The sequence below is a fragment of the Mus musculus genome, chromosome 7 (genome assembly GCF_000001635.26).
Source record: "Mus musculus strain C57BL/6J chromosome 7, GRCm38.p6 C57BL/6J".
NCBI lineage: Eukaryota > Metazoa > Chordata > Mammalia > Rodentia > Muridae > Mus > Mus musculus.
In genome coordinates this window covers 28,070,956-28,095,095 of record NC_000073.6, presented here as the reverse complement: position 1 = coordinate 28,095,095, position 24,140 = coordinate 28,070,956, and the positions used below count along the sequence as shown (strand labels likewise).

Below are 24,140 nucleotides of genomic sequence, written 5' to 3'. Positions count from 1 at the left end.
CCACACAGCCCGTGTCCTGTGTCCCCCCACACCAGCCCAGCCACACTGCCCAGCACCTTTGGTGACGCAGGTCAGGACGCCTCCTGAGGGCTCGCACACCTGTCCTGGTTTGCAGCTATGATCCTGGCACATCATGCCTTTGCCTGGTTGGCACACACAATGCTGCTGGCAGTTTTCAATGAGAACTGACTCCTCTGGCTGTGGGGACAGAGAGCATGCTATCAGTAACCAGAGGCGGAGGCCGATTCCCAGTGTTTCAGGCACAGAGAGGTTGGGGACAGCTCTCAGCAGTGAAATTGAGGCATGGCATGGCTTTGAGGCCCAACTCATTCATTCATTCATTCATTCACCCATTCATTGCAGAATATGTGAGGAATTGCTGTTGCTTAGAGGAGCAGAGTTAAGTAGTCTCTCAGAGCAAACTTTGTGGAGCACATTGCCCAGCTGAACCTGGTTCCACTCTTTCCAAACTGAATGACTGAACATCACTGCTTAGCCTCTTTATGCCTCAGCTTCCTCATTTGTAAATGACAGCTAGTAACAGGAGCAATCTGAGAAAGCAGTCGGAGTTTATAATATGTATGAAGTAGAGATGGAACCAAAGGGTGACCTCTTCAGTGGTTCACACTGGTTTGCAAAGGAATAGAGACAGGGCTGGGCTGGGGAGTGATGGATAGGAGTGTAGTGATTCATTTCAGTGCTCTCAGCATGCACAGGTTTGAGAATTATCAATGTGTGTATGTGTGTGCAACATGTAATAATAAGAGAGGTTCACGGTAAGCAGCATGCACACATGTTCAAGAGGCTGAACAGAGGAAAAGCTAGAGTGCTAATGAGCAGTAGAAGCGGGGTGGGTCTGGGAAGAGGCCCTGGGTTCTGTATGGCTGGGTTCTTACCTCATAGTAGACCCCATTGTGGTAGCAGCCACATTGCTCGATGGGCACGCAGGCTTTGCCGTTGTACAGGAAGCCAGAGTCACATTCACAGCCCTCAGCACACCCTTCTGGGCACTGCTGGGGTGTATTCAGAGCCCAGCAGCCCAGGGAGCAAGTGTCTGCACAGACCTCATAGTGGCTGTGAGGGGGGCACTCCATTGCTGTAAGAAGAGAATGCCCATCAGAGAGCGGGGTGGGGTTGGGGATCCCACCCCTTCTCTGGCCCAACCTCCCTCACCCCTCCTCAATGCCCTGTTACTCACGACAGAAAGTTTCCGTCCTCCATGGCTCCACTTGCCCCCCAGCCGCCTGGCAGGCGCTCACGTAGGCATGGATGATGTTACAGAGAATGCTCTGGTTTCCGCCACCCAGGCAGAGATCAAAGACACAGTCTTGTAAGGGACCCTGGGGGTCTAGCAGCTTGTGGCAGGCAGCCAGTGGCCCTGTGGGGCTGGTGAGCAGCCCGCAGAACTGCTCCCCATGATATTTGTCCTGCAGCTCGGGGCTGCACTCGGTGTCACAGTCATCTCCTGTGCAGGGAGGCACTGGTGCGCAGGGGGAGTCGGGCACAGCTTCCTCCCAGGAGTTACCAAAGTCACTGGGGTCTGTTGTCTGAGAGCCGTCGGGCTTCTGGAAGTCGTCCTTGGGGTCCCCGTTGTAATCCCCGCACAGACCACACATCTGCTTGTAGTAGTTGCCTGGGATGGTTACCCGAACATAGTACACAAGGTCATAGGCCACACGCAGGCCAAAGTCGGTTTCAATCACGACGTCGGACCCGTGCTGGGAGACTCGGATCTTGCCTCCATCCAGCATCACAGGCAGCTTCGTGTCCACACCGTTCACCTGTGAGGCAGAGAATGACAAGCTTCAGAGGGCGCGCTTTGAGGCAGTCTGTCACTAAGTGTTCCTACCTGACACTGAAATCCTGTGTGACCTCACGTCTGTAGGCCCTAGCTCCCATATTTGTAAAATATGTATAATAGCAGTGCCTTATAGTTGGGTTTAATGGTGGTTTCCAAAAGGTAAATCTCTCTCGGAAGCTGGCGAGAGGGGCCAGCGTTAAGAGAACATTTACTGCTGTATCAGAGGACCAGAGGTCAGACCCTAGCACCCACACCAAGCTGCTCACAAACTCCTGTAACTCCAATTCCAAGGGACCTGATGCCCCTCTCTGTCCTCTGTGGTCACCCACATGTACATATGCATACACACAGAGACATGCATAAATAAAATAAAATAATAATAAAAAGATGAGTCTACCCAGAACCTCAGAAAGTATTTTTGAAGAACGGTCATAGCAGATGTAACTAGAGCTACTATCTTGAAGTGAGGTAATCATACATCAGACAGGACTCCAAAGCCAATGGCAAGTGTCTTCAGGTGAGATGAGAAGAGAAGAAGACAGGAGAGGGAAAGGGAAGGGAACGAGGGCTGGAGAGATGGCACTGACTGCTCTTTCAGAGGTCCTGAGTTCAATTCCCAGCAACCACATGGTGGCTCACAACCATCTGTAATGGGATCTGATGCCCTCTTCTGGTGTGTCTGAAGACAGCTACAGTGTAGTCACATGCATAAAATAAATAAATAAATATTAAAAGGAAAGGAAGGAAGGAAGGAAGGAAGGAAGGAAGGAAGGAAAGGAAGGAAGGAAGGAAGCAAACTTCAACTCCACAGGGTTAAAAGGACTGTGTCTGTGCCAGCAGTCTAGGTGCAGTGTAGCTGCTTTGTTGTTGTTGCTCTAGTTAAGGGGATAATGGCATCACAGATTGCCCCCTTCTTCGAACCTTTCCCATCTCTGAACTTCCACTGTGTGATTATACCACATCCTGTCTATAGTGAGAGCAGGGAGGTGCCTGGGGCAGACCCTATGTGGGGTGCAGGACGATTGTGTCCATGAGGAGAGAAGGATAGAGAGCTTCAGTGGGGACAGTCAGTGGTGTGTGACAGAAGAGTCAGAGCCATGGAACGTTCCCTGCCTCCTTGCTTTCTCCCAATATGTCCTCTGATTGGACCCCTGTTTCACACTTTCCTGCGGACTCTGCCTGCTCTCTGTGCATCATACATACACATGGCCCTCCCCTCAGGAGCCTCTGCTCTCACCTTGACCTTCCACTGACTCTGCTCCAGGCGCAGGGTGTAGTTGGCCACCAGGACGGTGATCACCTTGGTCACACTGACTTTCCCATTACCCCAGGCCTCATTCTCCTGCAGGACAGTGAACTGGTGTAGACCAGGCCGGTTTCCACAGGTTTGCGCTAGCACATACACACAGGTGCCCATGAAGTCAAAGCGGCGGCCGTCAAAGGTGACGTAATGAGGGTCTCCTGATGCCTGGCAGGTAGTAGTGCCCACAGCCACACACCCCAGGACTCCATTGGATGGTTGGCAGGCCTCCTGTGGGCCGCAAGATGAGGGCTCGCAGGAAACCAGGCCACCTTCCTCACAGTGGCAAAGAGAATCGCATCCAGGTCCAGGATAGAAGGTTTCTCCTGGTGCGTGATAGGCGCCCTCGTGTACACAGCCGCAGGAGGCCAAAGGCACACAAGACTCACCACTGAGGGCAAAGCCCTCATTACAAACACAGCCCTCTCGGCATTCTGAGCCACAGCCTCCCTGCACTGGCAGGTCTCCACAGGACAGTGGGCATCCGTAGGAACATTGCTCATAGTGGCTGTTAGGTGGGCAGGTCAGTGCTGCAGAGAGAGGGGCCACCAAGATCATTAGCTCTTTCAAAGGGTCACAGTGGATCCCCTGTACACTTCAGTCTCTCATACACACATACATGCTGAGTCATCGACAAGAGGTCTGTGTGCTCGGTGGCACCAGGAGATCATCTCCCAACACATTTAATTGGATTTGTCAATGAATATTTGATTCTCACACCACTCAAATTTGTGATTATCTCTGTGTATTCAAGTTGGGCATAAACTGCATGCAATGCATGTTTTAAACACGCATGCACATGTACATGTGAGTAATCTATGCAGTGTGCCTGCAGATGTTGTCTTTCCTCTCCACCTTCTGCCCTCCTGCATACCCTTCTCCTGCTTCTGGGTTTTCTTTTTACTCAGAACCTCTGATAGTCAAGAAAAGCATTCCACCATTCCCCAGCAGTAGCATTCATACACACACAGAGACACAGACACAGACACAGACACACACACACACACACACACATAGACACAGACACACACAGACACAGACACTCTCTCTCTCTCGTCTCTCTCTCTCTCTCTCTCTCACTGTAATAGCAGTTTGAAATAGTACCATGTTAATCTTTGTAGAACCTGGATGATGGACATAAAAGGTCCACTGTCCTGTGTTTTTCCCACAAGCAAAGAGATTCTTAGAAGTCCAAGATGCCACTTGCTGGGAGTTTCAGCGTTTGCAATTATCTATACTCAAGATGGAGCAGCTGGAGGTGCACATTCCACTCACAGAGTTCAAGCCCTCAAGAGCGAAATGGCAGCTCCCTCCAGGACAGGGAGCCTAGCACTATTATTTACATTTGTGTTCCCGCTGAAAAAGCTAGTAAAGCCGTTTGTTCCTGTATGCCGTTAAAATATGCATCAGAGGGCACACTCGACTGAAGTTTAAAACTCGGGAGATGGGCAGATGGCTTTCCAAATCTCTGTGAAAGGCAAGCAAAATGTCTTCCCAACCCTTCCTGCACCCACATCTGCAGCAAAGAGCTGTGGCTGGGTAAAGTGGCCAGATAGGACCAAGGACAGCTGCAGAGGGGTCCGGGCTCCCTTCCAATGCAGCACCACCAAGTATCTCTCAGTCAACAATGTCGCTGCGCACTGCTGCCTCTGACTTCCTAGCTGTCTTGAGAGCAGGCATGAAACTGCAAGTTGCTACCTTCAGTCTCCTCAGCTCTTCCAGGGCACAAGCACAGGCCATTCCTCACTAGGCATCATAAGGATTAAATGATGCTACTTGTATGTTAATGAACAAACATCAGACTCAACCCCAGGGATGCTATGCTTGGTACTTACGGCAAAGTTCCTCGCTCCTCCAGGGATGCACAGTGCCCCCGGCAGCCTGGCATGCAGCAGCATAGGCTGCCAATGCATCACACAGTGGCCCAGACTGACCAGGCAGCAGGCAGAGGTCATAGACACAGTCACGTATGGCACCCTGGGGGTTCAGCAACTTGTGACACTCCCGGAATGGACCCTCGGGATCAGCAAGGATTCCACACTCCTTTTTGTCTTGAATTTGCTGGGTCACAAGGGAGTCCAATTGGGGACAGTCACCAGGTTCAGTTGCTCCACACCCAGGTATTATCTCTTCTTGCCAGCTGTTCCCAAAGTCCAATACATTGGAAGCTTGGCCTCCACCCTTCAGAGCCAGGTCGTCATCTGGGTTCCCATTGAAGTTCCCACAGAGCCCACACACATCTTTAGCATAGCTGCTGGGCACCTTGGCAGTCACGTGAGCATCCCAATTGTAGGTAACAGTCAAGCCAAAGTCTATGCTCACGATAGCATCATTGCCCTGGCGGTACACCTGAATCTTCCCACCTGCAGCCTGGAAGGGCAGGTACTGAAGGACGCCATCTATCTGCAGAGAGATGTGGGAAGAACAACAGGTCAGTCAGGGTTTTCGTGTTTTCACTCAGCTGGCTCTGCCCCCCACCCCTCCTTGGTTCCACCTCAGGACTTCATGATGGCTGTTCCCTCTGTCTACCACGCCACCCATCACCCCTTATGCTTGAAACTCCAACCCAAATCTCTGACTGCTACTTCTCAAAGCCTACCTCACCTGTCTCCCTGGAACTTATTTTAGTGTGTTCGCACAGACTGCACTGCCTCTGGTTAACCCTTTCTGGAACAGTGCTTCCCACCCCCACCCTGCTCCCTGCTCTCTGTGTTTCAATGCCAGGCTTGAGCCAAACCTCTCAGCTCGGCCTCAGAAGACCCAGATGATCTGAGTCCCACTGGTCCCTATTCAATCTCCCAGCTCAGCCCTACCCCTTCATCCCAGCCATACAAGCCACACACATGCTTGAACTCAGAGCTCAGACTTAGGGCTCTTTTCCTTGCTGTACCCCTGCTTATGACACTCTCACTCACCCCTACACCTGAGTTCCACATCCATAGCTGCCAATGTCTCCTTCACATCCTGTGTAAAAGCAAGATTCTCTACCCACTTGGCCCTACCCATGCCCAGCTTTCTGACCCACAATTCCGCCTGCTTCTGCTTCTGCACGCCACCTCCCAGCGTGGACCTCCCAGCGTGACTGGCTATTCTTGTCACCTGGGTGCTGTTCTATCTTCTTCAAGACTACCCAGCCTCCGGCTTCATGTTTGCAGTTCCCTCTGCCCTGAGGAGGTCATTGTTTACCTGGTGGCCTCTTCATTGTTCTCCAGGCCTCATCTGAATCCAAAGGCTTGGTTATAGTTAGCCCCTGCCTAGGCTCTGAATCCAAAGGCTTGGTTATAGTTAGCCCCTGCCTAGGCTCTGAATCCAAAGGCTTGGTTATAGTTAGCCCCTGCCTAGGCTCTTTGCTCACCGCCTCTGGTTCCCTCACTCACGCCCACTAGCGTCCTTGCTGAGTCTCACCCCTCAAGCTTATTCTTTACACATGCTGTCCCGTTCTCCTGGAACTCCTTTCTGTCGGTTCCCTGTCTGTCTTCAGGACAGGTGACAGACTATAAAAAACTCCTGCAGGCTGGAGACATGGCTCAGTAGTTAGCAGCGTGAACTGCTTCTGCAGAGGACACGAGGACTGAGTTAAGTTCTCAGGATCCATGGAGGGCAGCACATCTGTCCTGGGCAGCCTGTAAGCCCAGACCACAGGGATCCCAGACCTGTGGGCCCCTCTGGGACTTTTGTTCACAGCCCATGTGTCCCTCCCCCAGTTAAAATAATAATATAATATATTCATTTATTCTTTTGGTTTTTTGAGACAGGGTTTCTCTTAGTAGCCTTGGCTGTCTTGGAACACACTTTTTAGACCAGGCTAGCCTCAAAGTCACAAAGAACTGCCTGCCTCTGCCTTCCAAGTGCTGGGATTAAAGGCAAGTGTCACCACCGCCAGTTGTTTAAAAAAAAAAATGGTTTTTGTTTGTTTTTTTTTTTTTTTTTGAAAGTATGAACTCCAGAGCAAAACACCTGGGTTCCAAATTCTCACTCTTCAGCATCTTAGACTCACTGAGGTCCTCTCGGTGCACATAACTGTGAGCCGCAGTGGCTGGCTCAACCTCTCTACTTCAGTTTTGTCAGGCAAAGATGAGTGAACTTTCCTTCCTTGCTGTGGAGAGGAGGAGGTGGGTGAGCGTGTGCTGTCCATTCAGGTATTGAGCTACTAGTATACAGGCCTCAGGCAAATGTCTTTTCAGATAAGTGAGAAAACAAATACCTATTAATAATTATTCCCTCTCCTTATCTGGAGCTCTGTACCAAACTCTTGCTGGCGAGCAACATTTTCTTCACTTTGGGGGCCATGTGTGAGAGGTGCACAGGATCGGGAGCACAGAAAGTTCTCTTGGTCTCCCGTTTCCAACGTGTACATCCCACTCCCTAGGGGAGAGGCCAAACTCCACCTGTTACCCAGACTTCTTTGTTATAAGAATGGGATACTGTGTGAATATCCGACTGCTCCCTTTCCCAGTTTTACCTTTGGATTCTACAGAGAAAATGAGTGCTTCTCTACTCTCAGTAGGGCTGGGTCCTTCGGAAGACCACCTGGGCACCTGTAAGCCTTGCTCCATCTTGCTCCTCATCCCAGAGGCCGGATGAGGATCTGTGTCATCCTCAACACACACACCCACCTGGATACTGACATTTCATCTGTCACGTTGCTCTGTGAAGCGTCATCTTCCAGAAAGTGCATAAGCCTACAACTCTGAAATTTCAGAAGACAGCAACTGCTGACATCCACTGTGCACTTCATGGGCACCACGGCATCTTTTTGTTTGTTTGTTTGTTTTGTTTTTGTTTCTGGTTTTTTAGGGTGTTTTGTTTTTGTTTTTGAGACAGGGTTTCTCTGTGTAGCCCTGGCTGTCCTGAAACTCACCCTGTAGACCAGGCTAGCCTTGAACTCAGAAATCTGCCTGCTTCTGCCTCCTAAGCGCTGGGATTAAAGGCATGAACCACCACGGCATCTTTTAAAGGCCAGGCAGGCATAAATTCATCCAAATTCCACAGCCACCCAACCATGAGCTGCCGCTGCTTCTGCTGCTGCTGCCCTAGTATGAAACATCTTACTATGTCCTAACTTCCTCAGAGCAAAATGCAAAGGCTAGAGACAAGTCAGAGCTGAGAAGAGAGGGTACTGCCGGGCTCCTGTGCCCCTCCTTTAACCACAAGTTTTTTTGTTTGTTTGTTTTGTTTGTTTGTTTTTTTTTTAATTAGCCCATTCCACTCCAACTATAGTCTTTCAGGTTCTGCCTGGTTCCTCCCCCTGGTTCCCTGCCCTGTGGAACTTACCAGCACTCTTCCAGGATTCTCCCTTCGCACAGCCACTTCTACCCCATGGGCCACCACACGCACAGCTCTTGTGTAGCTCACGGTCTGACTGCCTCGGTGTTCATTTTCCACCAGCACCTTAAAGGCAGGCAGCGCAGCGTTCTGGCCGCATGAGCCCACCAGCAGGTATGTGCAGGTACCCATAAAGTCAAAGCGCTTTCCATCGAAGCTCACATAGTGCGGGTCTCCAGATGCCTGGCAGCTGGCGAAATTGTCTGGGTAGCAACCCAGGAGGCCATTCTGCACATTGCAGCGCTCACCACTAGGGCATCCTGTTGTGTCCCTGCAGGTCACCTTCTGAGTGGCTCCATCACAGGTGCAGCGGCGGCGGCATCGGTCATCATCAAACACTTCCTGACCCGGGGCCAGCAGGCGACCCTGGTAGATGCACCCACAGGATGAGACAGGCACACAATCACCACCACTGGCCACGAAGCCTGGAAGGCACACGCAGCCCTCCACGCAAGGGCGAGAAGAGCAGTTGGTCGGCACAGCTTCTGAGTTGCAGGAAGGCGGGCAGGCAGGGCTGCAAGGATCATAGCAGCTGTTGGCTGGACAGGACATGGCTGAGGAAGGACAGAAGTTGTGTCAGGCCAGGGTGGGAGGCCCACACCTCTCAGTTAATGGCACTCCTACCTTCTTGATGCTTAGGTCCCAATGCCCCCTCCACCCGGGACAACCCTGGACAACCAACCAGGCAGTGGGCAAATCCTGAGACTTTCACCTTCCAAGCCCTTGCAGAATCTGTCTCCACAGCCCAGGAACTACAGCAGCCTCCTGCTTGGCTCTTTGCTCCACTGCACCAAATGTGCTCCTCACAGTACCCGACAGACTGCAAACGCAGGCTCAGACCAGGTACCTCACCCCCCACCTCCTGTGGCTCCGTCTCACTGGGGGGGGTGATAGGGGGTAACAGAGTCCTCCCAAGGCCCAGGGGTTCTCCTCATCATCTCCTTGTTCTCATCTCTCTCAACCCCTACCCATTTGTCTATGCCTTCCCTATCATAACCTCCAGTCACTCTGAACTCTCACTTTCCAGTGCTATGTCTGTCTCTAACTTTGGCAAAGCTTGGATGTCTTGGCCCACCTGTGTCTCTGTCACTGTCCAACATCAGGCTAAATCACAGACATGATTCAGATATTGGGCAAATGCCCCTCATCGTGGGCTCTCATCCTAGGTGCTACTTACGGCAGCTGGCTGGTAATCTCCAGTTCTCAAGGGTGACACCCAGTTCTACACAGGCCTGGGCATAGGCGCTAAGGCTCCGGCACAGGCTGAGTCGCTCCCCTCCAGTGACACACAGGTCAAACACACAATCATCTAGGAAAGGCTTGGGGTCCAGGAATTCATGGCAGGCAGAGAAGGGGCCTGTGGACAGAGTTAGCATGCCACAGAGACGGTCTCCCTTGTAGTGTTGGGTCTGCCCTGGGGTGCAGGAGGGACAAGAGTTGTGGCAGCCATCATCACACAGGTAGTCCCCATCATCCAGCTTCCAGCTATTTGCAAATTCCAAGGCATCGGGAGCCTGGTCCAAGTCAGGCGTGAGGAAGTCATCGGCAGGGTCTCCATTATAGTTGCCGCACAGCCCGCACACTTGGTCTTGGAAGCGCTTGGGCAGGCTCAGGGTCAGTTGGCCATCCCAGTCATAGGTGACCACCAGCCCAAAGTCCATCTCTATCACACCTCGTGTTCCACTTTTGTGCACACGTAGGCGACCCTCACTCAGAGAGGCAGGGAGGCGGGAGCGCTGATTGTCGATCTGCAGAGAGGTGACAGTGGTCAGACTCCTGTGTGATCTCTCCTTCAGACCTTCATCTCCTTCACTGAAATCCCCAGCTCTAGCCGCACAGGGTCCTTCCTTCCTTTGTCACCAGCTGAGCCTAGGGATGCTTGCTCTTGCACTTCCAGTGGCCTGATGTGTTCTTCCCCAAGATGTGCATGAAGACCCCCCCACCCCAACAATGTCTGCTAAGGTGTCACTGGCTCAGTGAGGCTGTCCCTGGTCACCCTTCCAGGATCCCTTTCCTGTTGCCCCTCCTCCTCTGCTTCCCAGTTCCCACAGCTCCTAGCCATCTCCCACAGTTATCTCCAGTGCCTCTGACAGTGGCTGGCAGAACGGCAAGCTCATTACAAGCGTGAAGCCAGTGTGAGGAAAGAACCTGGCAGGGTTGATGGCAGCTAGGGGCAGCTTCAGGGAGCCAGTAAAACAGTGGGACTCATGTTCATGACATGAGCGAGCAAGCGAGAGTCAGGAGGTTGTGGGCGGAACCAGTCAAGACTTGCAAGCACCAAAACAAGTCTCCCAGAGGGCTGCCAGCTCATTAAACCATTACTGTAGTATGTCAATCAGCACAGTAAAATTCCTGCCCAGGGGCAGCTTTAACTCAAACACTGGCACATTCTGAGCTGTGTAGAAAATGGCCACGTTCCTGAACGCCTCCTCCTTGTCTATGCAGCCAGCAGCCCGCTGCCACTATTTTCGGGAACACACCCTCATTTTCCCTCACTTTAGAGGTATCTCATCTCTGCCTCACTCTAGCCTGTGACACCTGCTATGGCGCAAACTCGTTGTGCTCTGGCCCTGTGCAGGGAGAGCACCAGAGACAAAGCATTGGGACAGCATCTGCCAGCAATGCAAGCCGAGGAGGGAGTCAGGACCAGGATGGAGGAGGCACTGGCAGAGGCCTTGGGGCCAGATGAGAAGCCTTGAGAACAGGCCATACTGAATTCTGCCAGTTAAGGAAGGCTCCCCAGAGAAGGGACAGTTGGGTCAAGCCTGGGAGGACTGATAAGAGTCCCAGATACTCTAAAGGAGATAGAAGGCAAGTGTGAGACCACCCGGGGAAACTTGGTGAACCCTGTCTCAAAGTAAAACAGAGAGCTGCAATGTAGCTCTCAGCAGTACAGAGCTCAGCATTGGGAAGGCATTGAGATCAAAAGTAACATTAAAAAAAAAGACAATATTAAACAGAAGTACTGTTAAACTACTCACAGAGGTAGTTTCTTGTGTGGAGGAGAAAAAAGATCATTATGTCATAGGCACAAATGGTTATGTTTTATCCTATACCCTTTCAGGAAGTTCTTTGCGCATCTCTATACTCATTACATAGACGAGGCTGGCATCAGCCTCACAGAGGTACCTGCCTTTGATTCCCAAATGCTGGGAAGAACAACCAATCTAAGTGGGGAGAAGAGATCAAGACTGTGGTGGCCAAGAGAGACTGCATGAAGACTGGGAAGTTGCTGTAGGGAAGGGTCTTAAGTGATCAAGAAAAATCTCCATCTTGAGAGGAGAGGTGTCCACCCCACCCAGGAGGGCTTTGCCGGAGCATCCGGGAGAGCCATCTTCCTTCCCGGATCCCGCCAAGACTAGTCTGCACAGGTGAGAGTGTGGACTACAGAAGCTAACAGCTTCTGGGACAAGTGGGAGCCACAGAGCTTCTAAGGCAGGCCCCATTTCGGGTTCCAGACATCTGGGCACCTTCCCTGCCAGAGGAGAGGTGTCCACCCTGCCCGGGAGGGTTTTGCTGGCGCATCTGCAGGAGCCATCTTCCTTCCTGGATCCCACCAAGACTAGTCTGCACAGATGAGGGTGTGGACTACAGAAGCTAACAGCTTCTGGGACAGGCCCTGTTTCGGGCCTTCATCTTCTGCCAGGAGGCAAATCCATCTGATCAACAGATATCTGTGCACCTTCTCTGCAAGAGGAGAGCTTGCCTGATGAGAGTGCTCTAACCACTGAAACTCAGGAGAGATCTAGTCTCCCAGGTCTGCTGGTAGAGGCTAACAGAATCACGAAAGGAACAAGCTCTAACCAGAGACAACTATAACAACTGACTCCAGAGATTACCAGATGGTGAAAGGCAGACATAAGAATCTTACTAACAGAAACCAAGACCACTCACCATCATCAGAACCCAGCACTCCCACCTCAGCCAGTCCTGGGCACTCCAACACACCCGAAAAGCTAGACCCGGATTTAAAGGCATATCTCATGATGATGGTAGAGGACATCAAGAAGGACTTTAATAACTCACTTAAAGAAATACAGAACACTGCTAAAGAGTTACAAGTCCTTAAAGAAAAAGAGGAAAACACATCCAAACAGGTGATGGAAATGAACAAAACCATACTAGACCTAAAAAGGGGAGTGGACACAATAAAGAAAACCCAAAATGAAGCAACGCTGGAGATAGAAACCCTAGGAAAGAAATCTGGAACCTTAGATGCTAGCATCAGCAACAGAATACAAGAGATGGCTGGGCATGGTGGTGCATGCCTTTAATCCCAGCACTCGGGAGGCAGGCAGATTTCTGAGTTCAAGGCCAGCCTGGTCTACATAATGAGTTCCAGGACAGCCAGAGAAACCCTGTCTCAAAAAGAAAAAAACAAACAAACAAACAAACAAACAAAACAGAATACAAGAGATGGAAGAGAGATTCTCAGGTGCAGAAGATTCCATAGAGAACATCGGCACAACAATCAAAGAAAATGGAAAATGCAAAAAGATCCTAACTCAAAACATCCAGGAAATCCAGGACACAATGAGAAGACCAAACCTACGAATAATAGGAATAGATGAGAATGAAGATTTTCAACTTAAAGGGCCAGCAAATATCTTCAACAAAATTATAGAAGAAAACTTCCCAAACCTAATGAAAGAGATGCCTATGAACATACAAGAAACCTACAGAACTCCAAAAAGACTGAACCAGAAAAGAAATTCCTCCCGACACATAAAAATCACAACAACAAATGCACTAAATAAAGATAGAATATTAAGAGCAGTAAGGGAAAAAGGTCAAGTAACATATAAAGGCAGGCCTATCAGAATTACACCAGATTTTTCACCAGAGACTATGAAAGCCTGAAGATCCTGGACAGATGTTATACAGACACTAAGAGAACACAAATGCCAACCCAGGCTACTATACCCAGCCAAACTTTCAATTACCATAGATGGAGAAACCAAAGTATTCCACGACAAAACCAAATTCACACATTATCTTTCCAGGAATCCAGCCCTTCAAAGGATAATAACAGAAAAAAACCAATACAAGGACAGAAACCACGTCCTAGAAAAAGCAAGAAAGTAATCCTTCAGCAAACCTAAAAAAAGACAGCCACAAGAACAGAATGCCAACTTTAACAACAAAAATAATAGGAAGCAACAATTACTTTTCCTTAATATCTCTTAATATCAATGGACTCAACTCCCCAATAAAAAGACATAGACTAACAGACTGGCTACACAAACAGGACCCAACATTCTGCTGCTTACAGGAAACCCAACTCAGGGAAAAAGACAGACACTACCTCAGAATGAAAGGTTGAAAAACAATTTTCCAAGCAAATGGTCTGAAGAAACAAGCTGGAGTAGCCATTCTAATATCTAATAAAATCGACTTCCAACCCAAAGTCATCAAAAAAGACAAGGAGGGGAACTTCATATTCATCAAAAGTAAAATCTTCCAAGAGGAACTCTCAATTCTGAATATCTATGCTCCAAATACAAGGACAGCCACATTCATTAAAGAAACTTTAGTAAAGCTCAAAGCACACATTGCACCTCACACAATAATAGTGGGGGACTTCAACACACCACTTTCATCAATGGACAGATCATGGAAACAGAAACTAAACAGGGACACAGTGAAACTAACAGAAGTTATGAAACAAATGGATCTAACAGATATCTAAAGAACATTTTATCCTAAAACAAAAGGATATACCTTCTTCTCAGCACCTCATGGTACCTTCTCCAAAATTGACCATATAATTGGCCACAAAACAGGCCTCAACAGATACAAAAATTTTGAAATTGCCCCATGCATCCTATCAGATCACCATGGACTAAGGCTGATCTTCAATAACAACATAAATAATTGAAAGTCAACATTCATGTGGAAACTGAACAACACTCTTCTCAATGATACCTTGGTCAAGGAAGGAATAAAGAAAGAAATTAAGGACTTTTTAAAGTTTAAAGAAAATGAAGCCACAACATACCCAACATATGGGACACAATGAAAGCATTTCTAAGAGGAAAACTCATAGCTCTGAGTGCCTCCAAAAAGAAACTAGGGAGAGCACACACTAGCAGCTTGACAACACACCTAAAAGCTCTAGAACAAAAGGAAGCAAATTCACACAAGAGGAGTAGACGGCAGGATATAATCAAACTCAGGGGCAAAATCAACCAAGTGGAAACAAGAACTATTCAAAGAATCAACCAAATGAGGAGCTGGTTCTTTGAGAAAGTCAAAAAGATAGATAAACCGTTAGCCAGACTCACTAAAGGGCACAGGGACAGCATCCTAATTAACAAAATCAGAAATGAAAACGGAGACATAACAACAGATCGTGAAGAAATCCAAAACACCATCAGATTCTTCTACAAAAGGCTATACTCAACAAAACTGGAGAACCTGGATGAAATGGACAAATTTCTAGACAGATACCAGGTACCAAAGTTAAATCAGGATCAGGTTAATGATCTAAACAGTCCTATATCCCCTAAAGAAATAGAAGCAGTCATTAATAGTCTCCCAACCAAAAAAAGCCCAGGACCAGATGGGTTTAGGGCAGAGTTCTATCAGACCTTCAAAGAAGATCTAACTATTCCACAAAATAGAAGCAGAATGTACTCTACCCAATTCATTCTATGAAACCACAATTACTCTGATACCTAAACCACAGAAAGACCCAACAAAGATAGAGAAATTCATACCAATTTCCCTTATGAATATCGATGCAAAAATACTCAATAAAATTCTCGAAAAACCGAATCCAAGAACACATCAAAACAATCATCCATCCTGACCAAGTAGGTTTCATTCCAGGGATGCAGGGATGGTTTAATATATGGAAATCCATCAACATAATCCACTACATAAACAAACTCAAAGACAAAAACCACATGATCATCTCCTTAGATGCTGAGAAAGCATTTGACAAAATCCAACACCCATTCATGATAAAAGTCTTGGAAAGATCACGAATTCAAGGCCTATACCTAAACATGATAAAAGCAATCTACAGCAAACTAGTAGCCAACATCAAAGTAAATGGTGAGAAGCTGGAAGCAATCCCACTAAAATCAGGGACTAGACAAGGCTGCCCACTTTCTCCCTACCTATTCAACATTGTACTTGAAGTCCTAGCCAGAGCAATTCTACAACAAAAGGAGATCAAGGGGATACAAATTGGAAAGGAAAAAGTCAAAATATCACTTTTTGCAGATGATATGATAGTATATATAAGTGACCCTAAAAATACCACCAGAGAACTCCTAAACCTGATAAACAGGTTCAATGAAGTATCTGGATATAAAATTAACTCAAACAAGTCAATGGCCTTTCTCTACACAAAGAATAAACAGGCTGAGAAAGAAATTAGGGAAATAACACCATTCTCAATAGTCACAAATAATATAAAATACCTTGGCGTGACTCTAACTAAGGAAGTGAAAGATCTGTATGATAAGAACTTCAAGTCTCTGAAGGAAGAAATTAAAGAAGATCTCAGAAGATGGAAAGATCTCCCATGCTCATGGATTGGCAGGATCAATATAGTAAAAATGGCTATCTTGCCAAAAGCAATCTACAGATTCAATGCAATCCCCATCAAAATTCCAACTCAATTCTTCAATGAATTGGAAAGGGCAATCTCCAAATTCATCTGGAATAACAAAAAACCTAGGATAGCAAAAACTCTTCTCAAGGATAAAGGAACCTCTGGTGGAATCACCATGCCTGACCTAAAGCTTTACTACAGAGCAATTGTGATAAAAACTGCATGGTACTGGTATAGCGACAGACAAGTAGACCTATGGAATAGAATTGAAGACCCAGAAATGAACCCACACACCTATGGTCACTTGATCTTTGATAAGGGAGCAAAAACCATCCAGTGGAAAAAAGACAGCATTTTCAACAAATGGTGCTGGCACAACTGGTGGTTATCATGTAGAAGAATATGAATTGATCCATTCCTATCTCCTTGTACTAAGGTCAAATCTAAGTGGATTAAGGAACTCCACATAAAATCAGAGACACTGAAACTTATAGAGGAGAAAGTGGGGAAAAGCCTCGAAGATATGGGCACAGGGGGAAAATTCCTAAATAGAACAGCAATGGCTTATGCTGTAAGAATAAGAATTGACAAATGGGACCTCATAAAATTGCAAAGCTTCTGTAAGGCAAAAGACACCGTCAATAACACAAAAAGGCCACCAACAGATTGGGAAAGGATCTTTACCTATCCTAAATCAAATAGAGAACTAATATCCAATATATAAAAAGAACTCAAGAAGGTGGACTCCAGAAAATCAAACAACACCATTAAAAATGGGGCTCAGAGCTAAACAAAGAATTCTCACCTGAGGAATACTGAATGGCTGAGAAGCACCTGAAAAAATGTTCAACATCCTTAATCATCAGAGAAATGCAAATTAAAACAACCCTGAGATTCCACCTCACACCAGTCAGAATGGCTAAGATAAAAAATTCAGGTGACAGCAGATGCTGGCGAGGATGTGAAGAAAGAGGAACACTCCTCCATTGTTGGTGGGATTGCAAGCTTGTACAACCACTCTGGAAATCAGTCTGGTGGTTCCTCAAAAAATTGGACATAGTACTACCGGAGTATCCCGCAATACCTCTCCTGGGCATATATCCAGAAGATGTCCCAACTGGTAAGAAGGACACATGCTCCACTATGTTCATAGCAGCCTTATTTATAATAGCCAGAAGCTGGAAAGAACCCAGATGCCCCTCAGCAGAGGAATGGATACAGAAAATTTGGTACATTTACACAATGGAGTACTACTCAGCTATTTAAAAGAATGAATTTATGAAATTCCTAGGCAAATGGATGGACCTGGAGAGCATCATCCTGAGTGAGGTAACTCAATCACAAAAGAACTCACATGATATGTACTCACTGATAAGTGGATATTAACCCAGAAACTTAGAATGCCCAAGATATAAGATACAATTTGTGAAACACATGAAGCTCGGGAAGAATGAAGACCAAGGTGTGGATACTTTGCCCCTTCTTGGAATTGGTAGCAAGGCACCCATCGAAGGAGCTACAGAGACAGAGTTTGGAGCTGAGATGAAAGGATGGACCATCTAGAGGCTGCCATACCCGGGAATCCATCCCATAATCAGCCTCCAAAGGCTGACACCATTGCATACACTAGCAAGATTTTGCTGAAAGGACCCTGATATAGCTCTCTCTTGTGAGACTATGCCGGGGCCTAGCAAACACAGAAGTGGATGCTCACAGTCAGCTATTGGAAGGATCACAGGGCCCCCAATGGAGGAGCTGAAGGAAATACCCAGGGAGCTGGGGGGATCTGCAACCCTATAGGTGGAACAACAATATGAACTAACCAGTACTCCCCAGAACTCGTGTCTCTAGCTGCATATGTATCAGAAGATGGCCTGGTCGGCCATCACTGGAAAGAGAGGCCCATTGGTCGTGCAGACTTTATATGTCTCAGTACAGGGGAACGCCAGGGCCAAGAGGTGGGAGTGGGTGGGTGGGGGAGTGGGTGTGGGAGGGTGTGGGGGACTTTTGGGATAGCGTTGGAAATGTAAATGAAATAAATACCCAATAATAAAAAAGTAAATAAAAAAAAAAGAAAATCTCCATCTTAATGCGGTTGTAGTGGAAGCACACACCAATGGTGTGGGAATTTGATTTTTAGAGGGGATGTGTGTGCTTCTGTGGGTTGAAACTAGTGCTTCCCAGGTGTGGTGCACACACTTTCAAACCCAGCAGTCGGGAAGCCGAGAGGTGGATCTATGCAAGGGGCAGGCCACTGAGCCTGCACAGTGAGTTCCAGGACAGCCAGAGATACATAGTAAGACTCTGACTGAGATAAAAATTAAACCAGAAACTAGGACTTTGTAGGTTCCAGGCGAGCACTCTGCCAGTGACTGCATACCTGGTCCCTCACTTGCCGTCTAAGCAGATACCACAGCACTCAGCTACTTTCCCATCTTCTCTTTGCTTTGCCTTTCCCAGCCTGGCTGTGCTCACCACACAGCCTCCCCTGTAGCTTGGATTTAGGCCTATCCCATATGGCCCAGCTCCAAGTTTTAATACATATAAATTTATCCAGAAATTAAGCAAATAAAATTACTTAAACATTGCACTCTAGTTAACAATATATATATATATATATATATATATATATATATATATATATATATATATGTTGAAGTCTTTTTGGTGACATGTTCTGGTGACTGGAATCGACTTTCAAGTACATTAAAAAAAAGAGAAACTGCTAGTCTGACAGGAATGTACAGATGGGTATCTCTGGTAAAGGAAGAGTTAATTACAGTGTTTAGAATCTGTGCAGGGGTTGGCATCCTAGTGGCCATTGTCTGGATTACATACCCTTGACTCCAACATCTGAAATCTGAAATAAATGAACGAATCAGACACTTTGTGAGCATTAAGAAGATGCTACACATGGGTTCATTCCCTGATACCAGGAAGATGAATAAGCTTCAAAAATTTGTGCGCTGGACACAGTGTATAAAATTATCTCTAGGCTCTGTGGTTAGGACTGTATGAAAACTGAATAAATCTTGCGTTCAGACTTGAGTCCCTTCACAGTATGTATATTGCAAGTTTTCCAAAAGTTTTAAAAGTTCAAAACCTGAAGCACTTCTGGTCTCAGCATCTCAGAGAAGGGACTCTCAAACTAAATGGCGACTTCAGCTTGTTTGGAGGCTTTGCCATAATTCCGCAGTGATGTGGCATGGAAGGGAGAGAGCTGACGCTTGCCCTGACTACAGAGCAGTGTCAGTGTCATCTCAAAGAGATCTTGTAAGTGCTGAACATGGCATGTAGTGAGGACGGATCTGGCACAGCACATGATCACTAACTGATTATGTCACATCACAGCTCCCCTATTTTCGGACAGTTAGTACATCTCTCTCTCTCTCTCTCTCTCTCTCTCTCTCTCTCTCTCTCTCTCTCTCTCTCTCTCTCTTGTCACTTTCTTTTTAAAAATTCCTTTTTGCTTTTCCAAATAGCATCAGATATTTTTTTTTCTCTCTAACCACATCCTTAACATTTCTAGAAGTGGCATTTGTGAGGGAAAGGTTTTAAAGATCTGCTACTGGCTTTCAAATCTCACCAGTTCCCTACCACCTCACCTATAAAAAAGGCCTTGAGTTTGAGGGGTCTAACACCAGGGATTTGGCTCTTATTTTTTGACTGCTCATGGGTGTTAAACTTTGAACACTTACCCGAACGAAGCCAATTTCCCCACGAACCAGCGACACAGAATGGCTGTAGGCATAGACTGTGACCAAGCCCACATAGGAGACTTGGCGGCTGCCCCGATGTTCATTTTTGGCTTCCACACTGAAGGCTGGCAGGGTCTCATCTGATCCACACAGTTCAGCCATGGTGTAGGAACAAGTGCCCATCATGTCATACCGACGGCCATCGAAGGTGGTATAGTGGGGATCACCCTGGGCACGGCAGACAGCTGTGGACTCTGCCACACACCTGGCCTTCCCACTCACCATCTGGCAGCGCTGCCCAGATGCACACTGAATGCCTTGGCAGGATGCCTCTGCTGGGGTGAGCAGAGCTGTGGAGGGAAGAGAGTTGGAGTTAGAAATGTACCTGAGGTCAGACACCTGCGGCCTCCTACAGTGTGGACTATGCACTGTTGGCTCAAGAACACCCCTTGTACAGGCATGGAAACTGAGGTTTGCAGGCTCACAGAGAAAGCTCCTCTCCCAGGGTTTCTGCTTCCACAGTTCAACACAGCTTGGTCCAGAGCAATGTCAAGTAGTGAAGAAGGACCAGGAGCAACTGATGAAACATTAAACTGTTTATAGTTTGATATCCCACCAGGCTAGAAGTTGCCAGAGGATAGGAAATGAAAGATGGAGTCTTTAGCAAAATGGAGACAACTGTCGTAGAGGTGACCTTAGTAGAAGTCCTAGCTCAAGCGCCCACCACTGGGCCATTGGAGAGATTATGTTCAGTGCTCTGGCTACGGTGTCCTGTGATATGGGTCTGACAATCACAGTTTCTCCACAGACATTTGAGGGAGACATTGGCATATTTTAACAAGTTAAGATACAGGCTGTTTGTAACTGAGCCTATATAATTAATATGGTTATTAATATAAACCCATGCCCTATTCCAATATTCAAATACAAACATCCCTTGAAGTGGGCTGCCCTCTTTTGACAACCCCTGGGTCTTGGTTCCCAGTTTGAAGAAGACCATCTGGGAAGAAACAGCCCTTCCAGTTGGCCTCCAGTCCTCAAGAACTCTCGTTCTGACCCTGACCTCTCTCCCCACAACAGCTCATCCTGCACCTCCTGATCTCTTGCCACAAGCTAATCTAGGGACTTCTATGTGTTAGCTTGATAGAAACTGAAGCCTGGAGAGGTGGAGTGACAGGCCGAAGGCCACTCAGGCACAGCTGGAGTTAACCCCAGGCCCTGTGGCTCTGGCTCTGCGTCCTCACAACACCTGAGCTGCCTGGTGGCAGCTTCTGAATGGGCTGAGCCTGAGGTTGCACACAGGGTCCAGGCTCTGTTCCCTAACTATGTGAAAGCACGTGAAGCGCCCAGGGAGGCTGGAACACAGAGATGCCCCATCCTGGGATCCTCACTGTTACTCTCTCTGGATCTCCTGACTTTGTGCATCAGCAGTCTCGCGTGAGGAGTGCAGAGTTGCTGTCGGCAGCAAGTATAACTGTATTAATTCTTAAAGTATCAAAACATTGACCAACCCCTCCATCCTGGCTCCCTGCGTCTCCCCCAGACAACCTCACCACAAACCAATAGAGTGCACAGTACGGATTCCTGCTTTAGAATTAGTTCTGTGGGGGGAGGGAAAGGACTAAGAATTAAGGAATTAAGGATGGGTGCCATGGAGGACAGAGTGAGATAGGAAGGTTAACTAAGTCAAAGGCCAGAGAGGAGAGGTAGGGAAGGCATGGCCAGAGGCCAAGGCAAGGGATCATTTCCTATCTCTCACTCTGGCCACCAGCAGCTTTTGTCCCACACCCCACAGCCTGGGCCAGCCCACAGGTGAGCAGCCCAAAGCTGGTAGGGGCCTTGGCTGTGTGCATATTGTCAGTAGTGCCAAGGTCCACTTCTGCAAAGAACTCTCTGCCTTGCACAGCTGCTCATGTGAGTTCGACCCCCAATGCCTGCCCATCTATGGTTAGCTCACTGGTAGCCTTTGTATGTATAACCAGCAGGGCCACACCCTCAGTGCCTGGCATATTTATGATCACACAAGCCGGGTGGTAGGATGCTTTATCTGGGATCAGGACTAGATAAGGCTCACCAGTCACTTGATCCTTTATGGCCCCTGTGCCAAACAGCACAACCTGATGCCCACATCTCCAGACAGGTAGAATGACCCAGTTGGCCATTCACCCTGGAGATGACCCTCAACCATGTTACCCTGGAGACCCTGGGAACCAATGATAGCCCCCATGATTAGCTCTGTGGCCTGGGTGCCTACAATGGGACTGGGAGGCTAGAGTGGGGACTACATAGTGTGTTCCCCAAGCAGATGTGGGTAGCAGTTGCTCCACCACACGGTTACAATTTGTGTGCTTGTAGGCACAACTGTGACCAACAAAAACAGCCACTGGGCCGCTGGCTGTTACCCTTGATCCAGAAAGATCTGCTGTGCTCTGTAACTGAACTACTTCAGAAGGCTGCAGCGTCACACTTATGACACCACCAGCTGGATGGACAGTGCCCTGGAATGTCACCGCTGCCTTCAAGCCCATAGTAACTGAGGCACCTGCTCTGCCAGCCACCACAGCAAACTCCTTTGCGTATTGGTCAGAGATGCTGGGAATGTGAGCACAAAGTACTCTGTGCCCAGGGCTCCCACAGGCCAGAGCAATGTTAGCTCTGCTGTGCCGGGCTTAGAGATAGGGTGGTCCACTCTGACCCACTACTGCATGCTGGGAAGTGCCACTGCAGTCATCTCTGCTTTAGCACTGGTGTTGACCATGACTGACTCCCCTGTGACCTTCTGTGAGGTGTCATTGACCTGGCTGAGGATAGAGACACAGCAGTGCTCTCTGACAGACTGAAGATGAAGAGGCAGAGACTGCTGTTCTCGGGCTGGGAATTCTGCAGGAAGGCCATGAGGAATTCTTCCCCAACAGTATTCCTGGGGTCCTCTGTGGCCTCCCGGGTCAACCCTGAAGAAAATGCAGTTGTGGGTCCAGCTACCTAGTTCCTCCCCGTTACAAACCCAGCCCCTGGGTCTTCCTGAGCACCTGTTGAAATAATTCTCCCTATGCTGCCATGTCCTTCCTAACGTATGCAGCATCCACCTCCGAGCCTTCCTGGCTTTGGCTGCCCCAAAGCCTGAGCACCTTGCACAGGGCTCTTGAACTCAGACACTGCAGGGCCAGACGAGGGGTAGAAAGGTGTGCCGTAGTCCTGGAGACAAACCTGGACACTGGAGAACCACACTCCACCTGAAACAGCTTTTGCTGGTTGTTATTATGAAAGACTGAAGCCTTTTTTTTTTTTTAAATGGCACACATTCACATTTTTCAAGAAAGTCTGTCAGGCTACCTGAAGTTCTGAATGCAAGCTTCATCCAGTCTGTGTGGATTCTGTCTCAATATGACCTGGTGGTTTATGTGAAGGATACGAAGGGGAGAAGACCGTAGAAGTGTGGACACGATGTCTGTGAAAGCTAGAGTAGAGCTAGTGGGCTTTTCAACATGGGTGTATGCATGTGTGTATATGTGTGTGAGAAAAAGTAAAGACAGAGATGGACAGAGAGAGACAGAGACACACAGAGAGATGTGTAAATGAATACTAACACACTTCGTTCAGTGCCTAAGGCTGTCTCCAATTTCTGCTAGCCTCTGTCTCATTTAAGTTAGCCGGGTTGCAGTGAACAGTGAAGGGAGGTGGTTTGTAGAGAGGACTAAAACTTGAGGGTGCTGACGCAGGCAAGCAGGAGAAGCTTCCCAGACATAAATGGGGGGCTCGATTTGACTTACCCCACAGGAGGGTTGCTCCGGCCCACAGGGCCCACCATTTCCACGGGGATCCCATGTCTGTAGTAAAGAGAGAGGGAGATCAAAAGGTGCTGTCCTGTTAGAGACCATTCCAGAAGGCAGAGAGGGGTTAGAAGGGGGCAATCTCAGGACAAGAGCCACCTGGATGTAAGGAAGGCTCAAGTGAGAAGGGAAGTTGACTAGATAGGACTGGGTGGGCTTGGGGTGGGGGTGAGGCTGGCCATGAGGTAAGGGGGTGAGGATCAAGGACAATGCATGGCATAGTGGCTATCCCCTAAGAGTAGAGGTAGAAGAGGCAGTCTAGGGCCTGGATGCAGAATAGGGCGTTAGTTGTCCCTCTTCTGCAGGGAACCCCAGCCCTTCTCACCTGCGGGTCCCCGAGCTGCAGGACCAGATTGCAAGCTAAGTTATATAGTGGAGATTCCTGACTCCCCTGGCCACACCCCGGGTCACCTGACGCGCACACGGTGCCAACTTCCTGGAGGAGGATGCCGATCTCAGACCAGGTGGAAGAATGGGGAGCCCTGAAGATCTGCCAAGGGTGGAGAATGAGTCTTCAGCCTGTGTCCTGAGATGGGTGTGAGAGCAGCTGGTGGCTACACCCTGGCAGCCTCTGGATCAATTCAATCATGGAAGGGCGTCGTCCTTATAGAGACAGCTGGGG

General features: G+C 48.2%; 1 protein-coding gene and 1 pseudogene across 1 annotated transcript in view; both read right to left on the bottom strand.

The window, feature by feature from the left end:
• Gm21925 (predicted gene, 21925) overlaps nt 1–1,784 on the bottom strand; it is a 54,204-nt pseudogene extending 52,420 nt beyond the window's left edge.
• Nucleotides 1–23,860, bottom strand: part of Fcgbp (Fc fragment of IgG binding protein) — a 49,629-nt gene extending 25,769 nt beyond the window's left edge. The window contains exons 1-10 of the mRNA NM_001122603.1: nt 23,844–23,860; nt 23,459–23,515; nt 19,689–20,038; nt 9,604–10,174; nt 8,376–8,980; nt 4,937–5,504; nt 3,039–3,631; nt 1,199–1,781; nt 897–1,096; nt 57–198 (exon numbers count right to left, since the gene is read on the bottom strand). Of these exons, the coding sequence (NP_001116075.1) occupies nt 57–198; nt 897–1,096; nt 1,199–1,781; nt 3,039–3,631; nt 4,937–5,504; nt 8,376–8,980; nt 9,604–10,174; nt 19,689–20,038; nt 23,459–23,513 (3,667 nt within the window). The 5' untranslated portion in view covers nt 23,514–23,515; nt 23,844–23,860. The remainder of the gene's footprint in view (nt 1–56; nt 199–896; nt 1,097–1,198; nt 1,782–3,038; nt 3,632–4,936; nt 5,505–8,375; nt 8,981–9,603; nt 10,175–19,688; nt 20,039–23,458; nt 23,516–23,843) is intronic.
• Nucleotides 23,861–24,140: the final 280 nt, after the last annotated feature.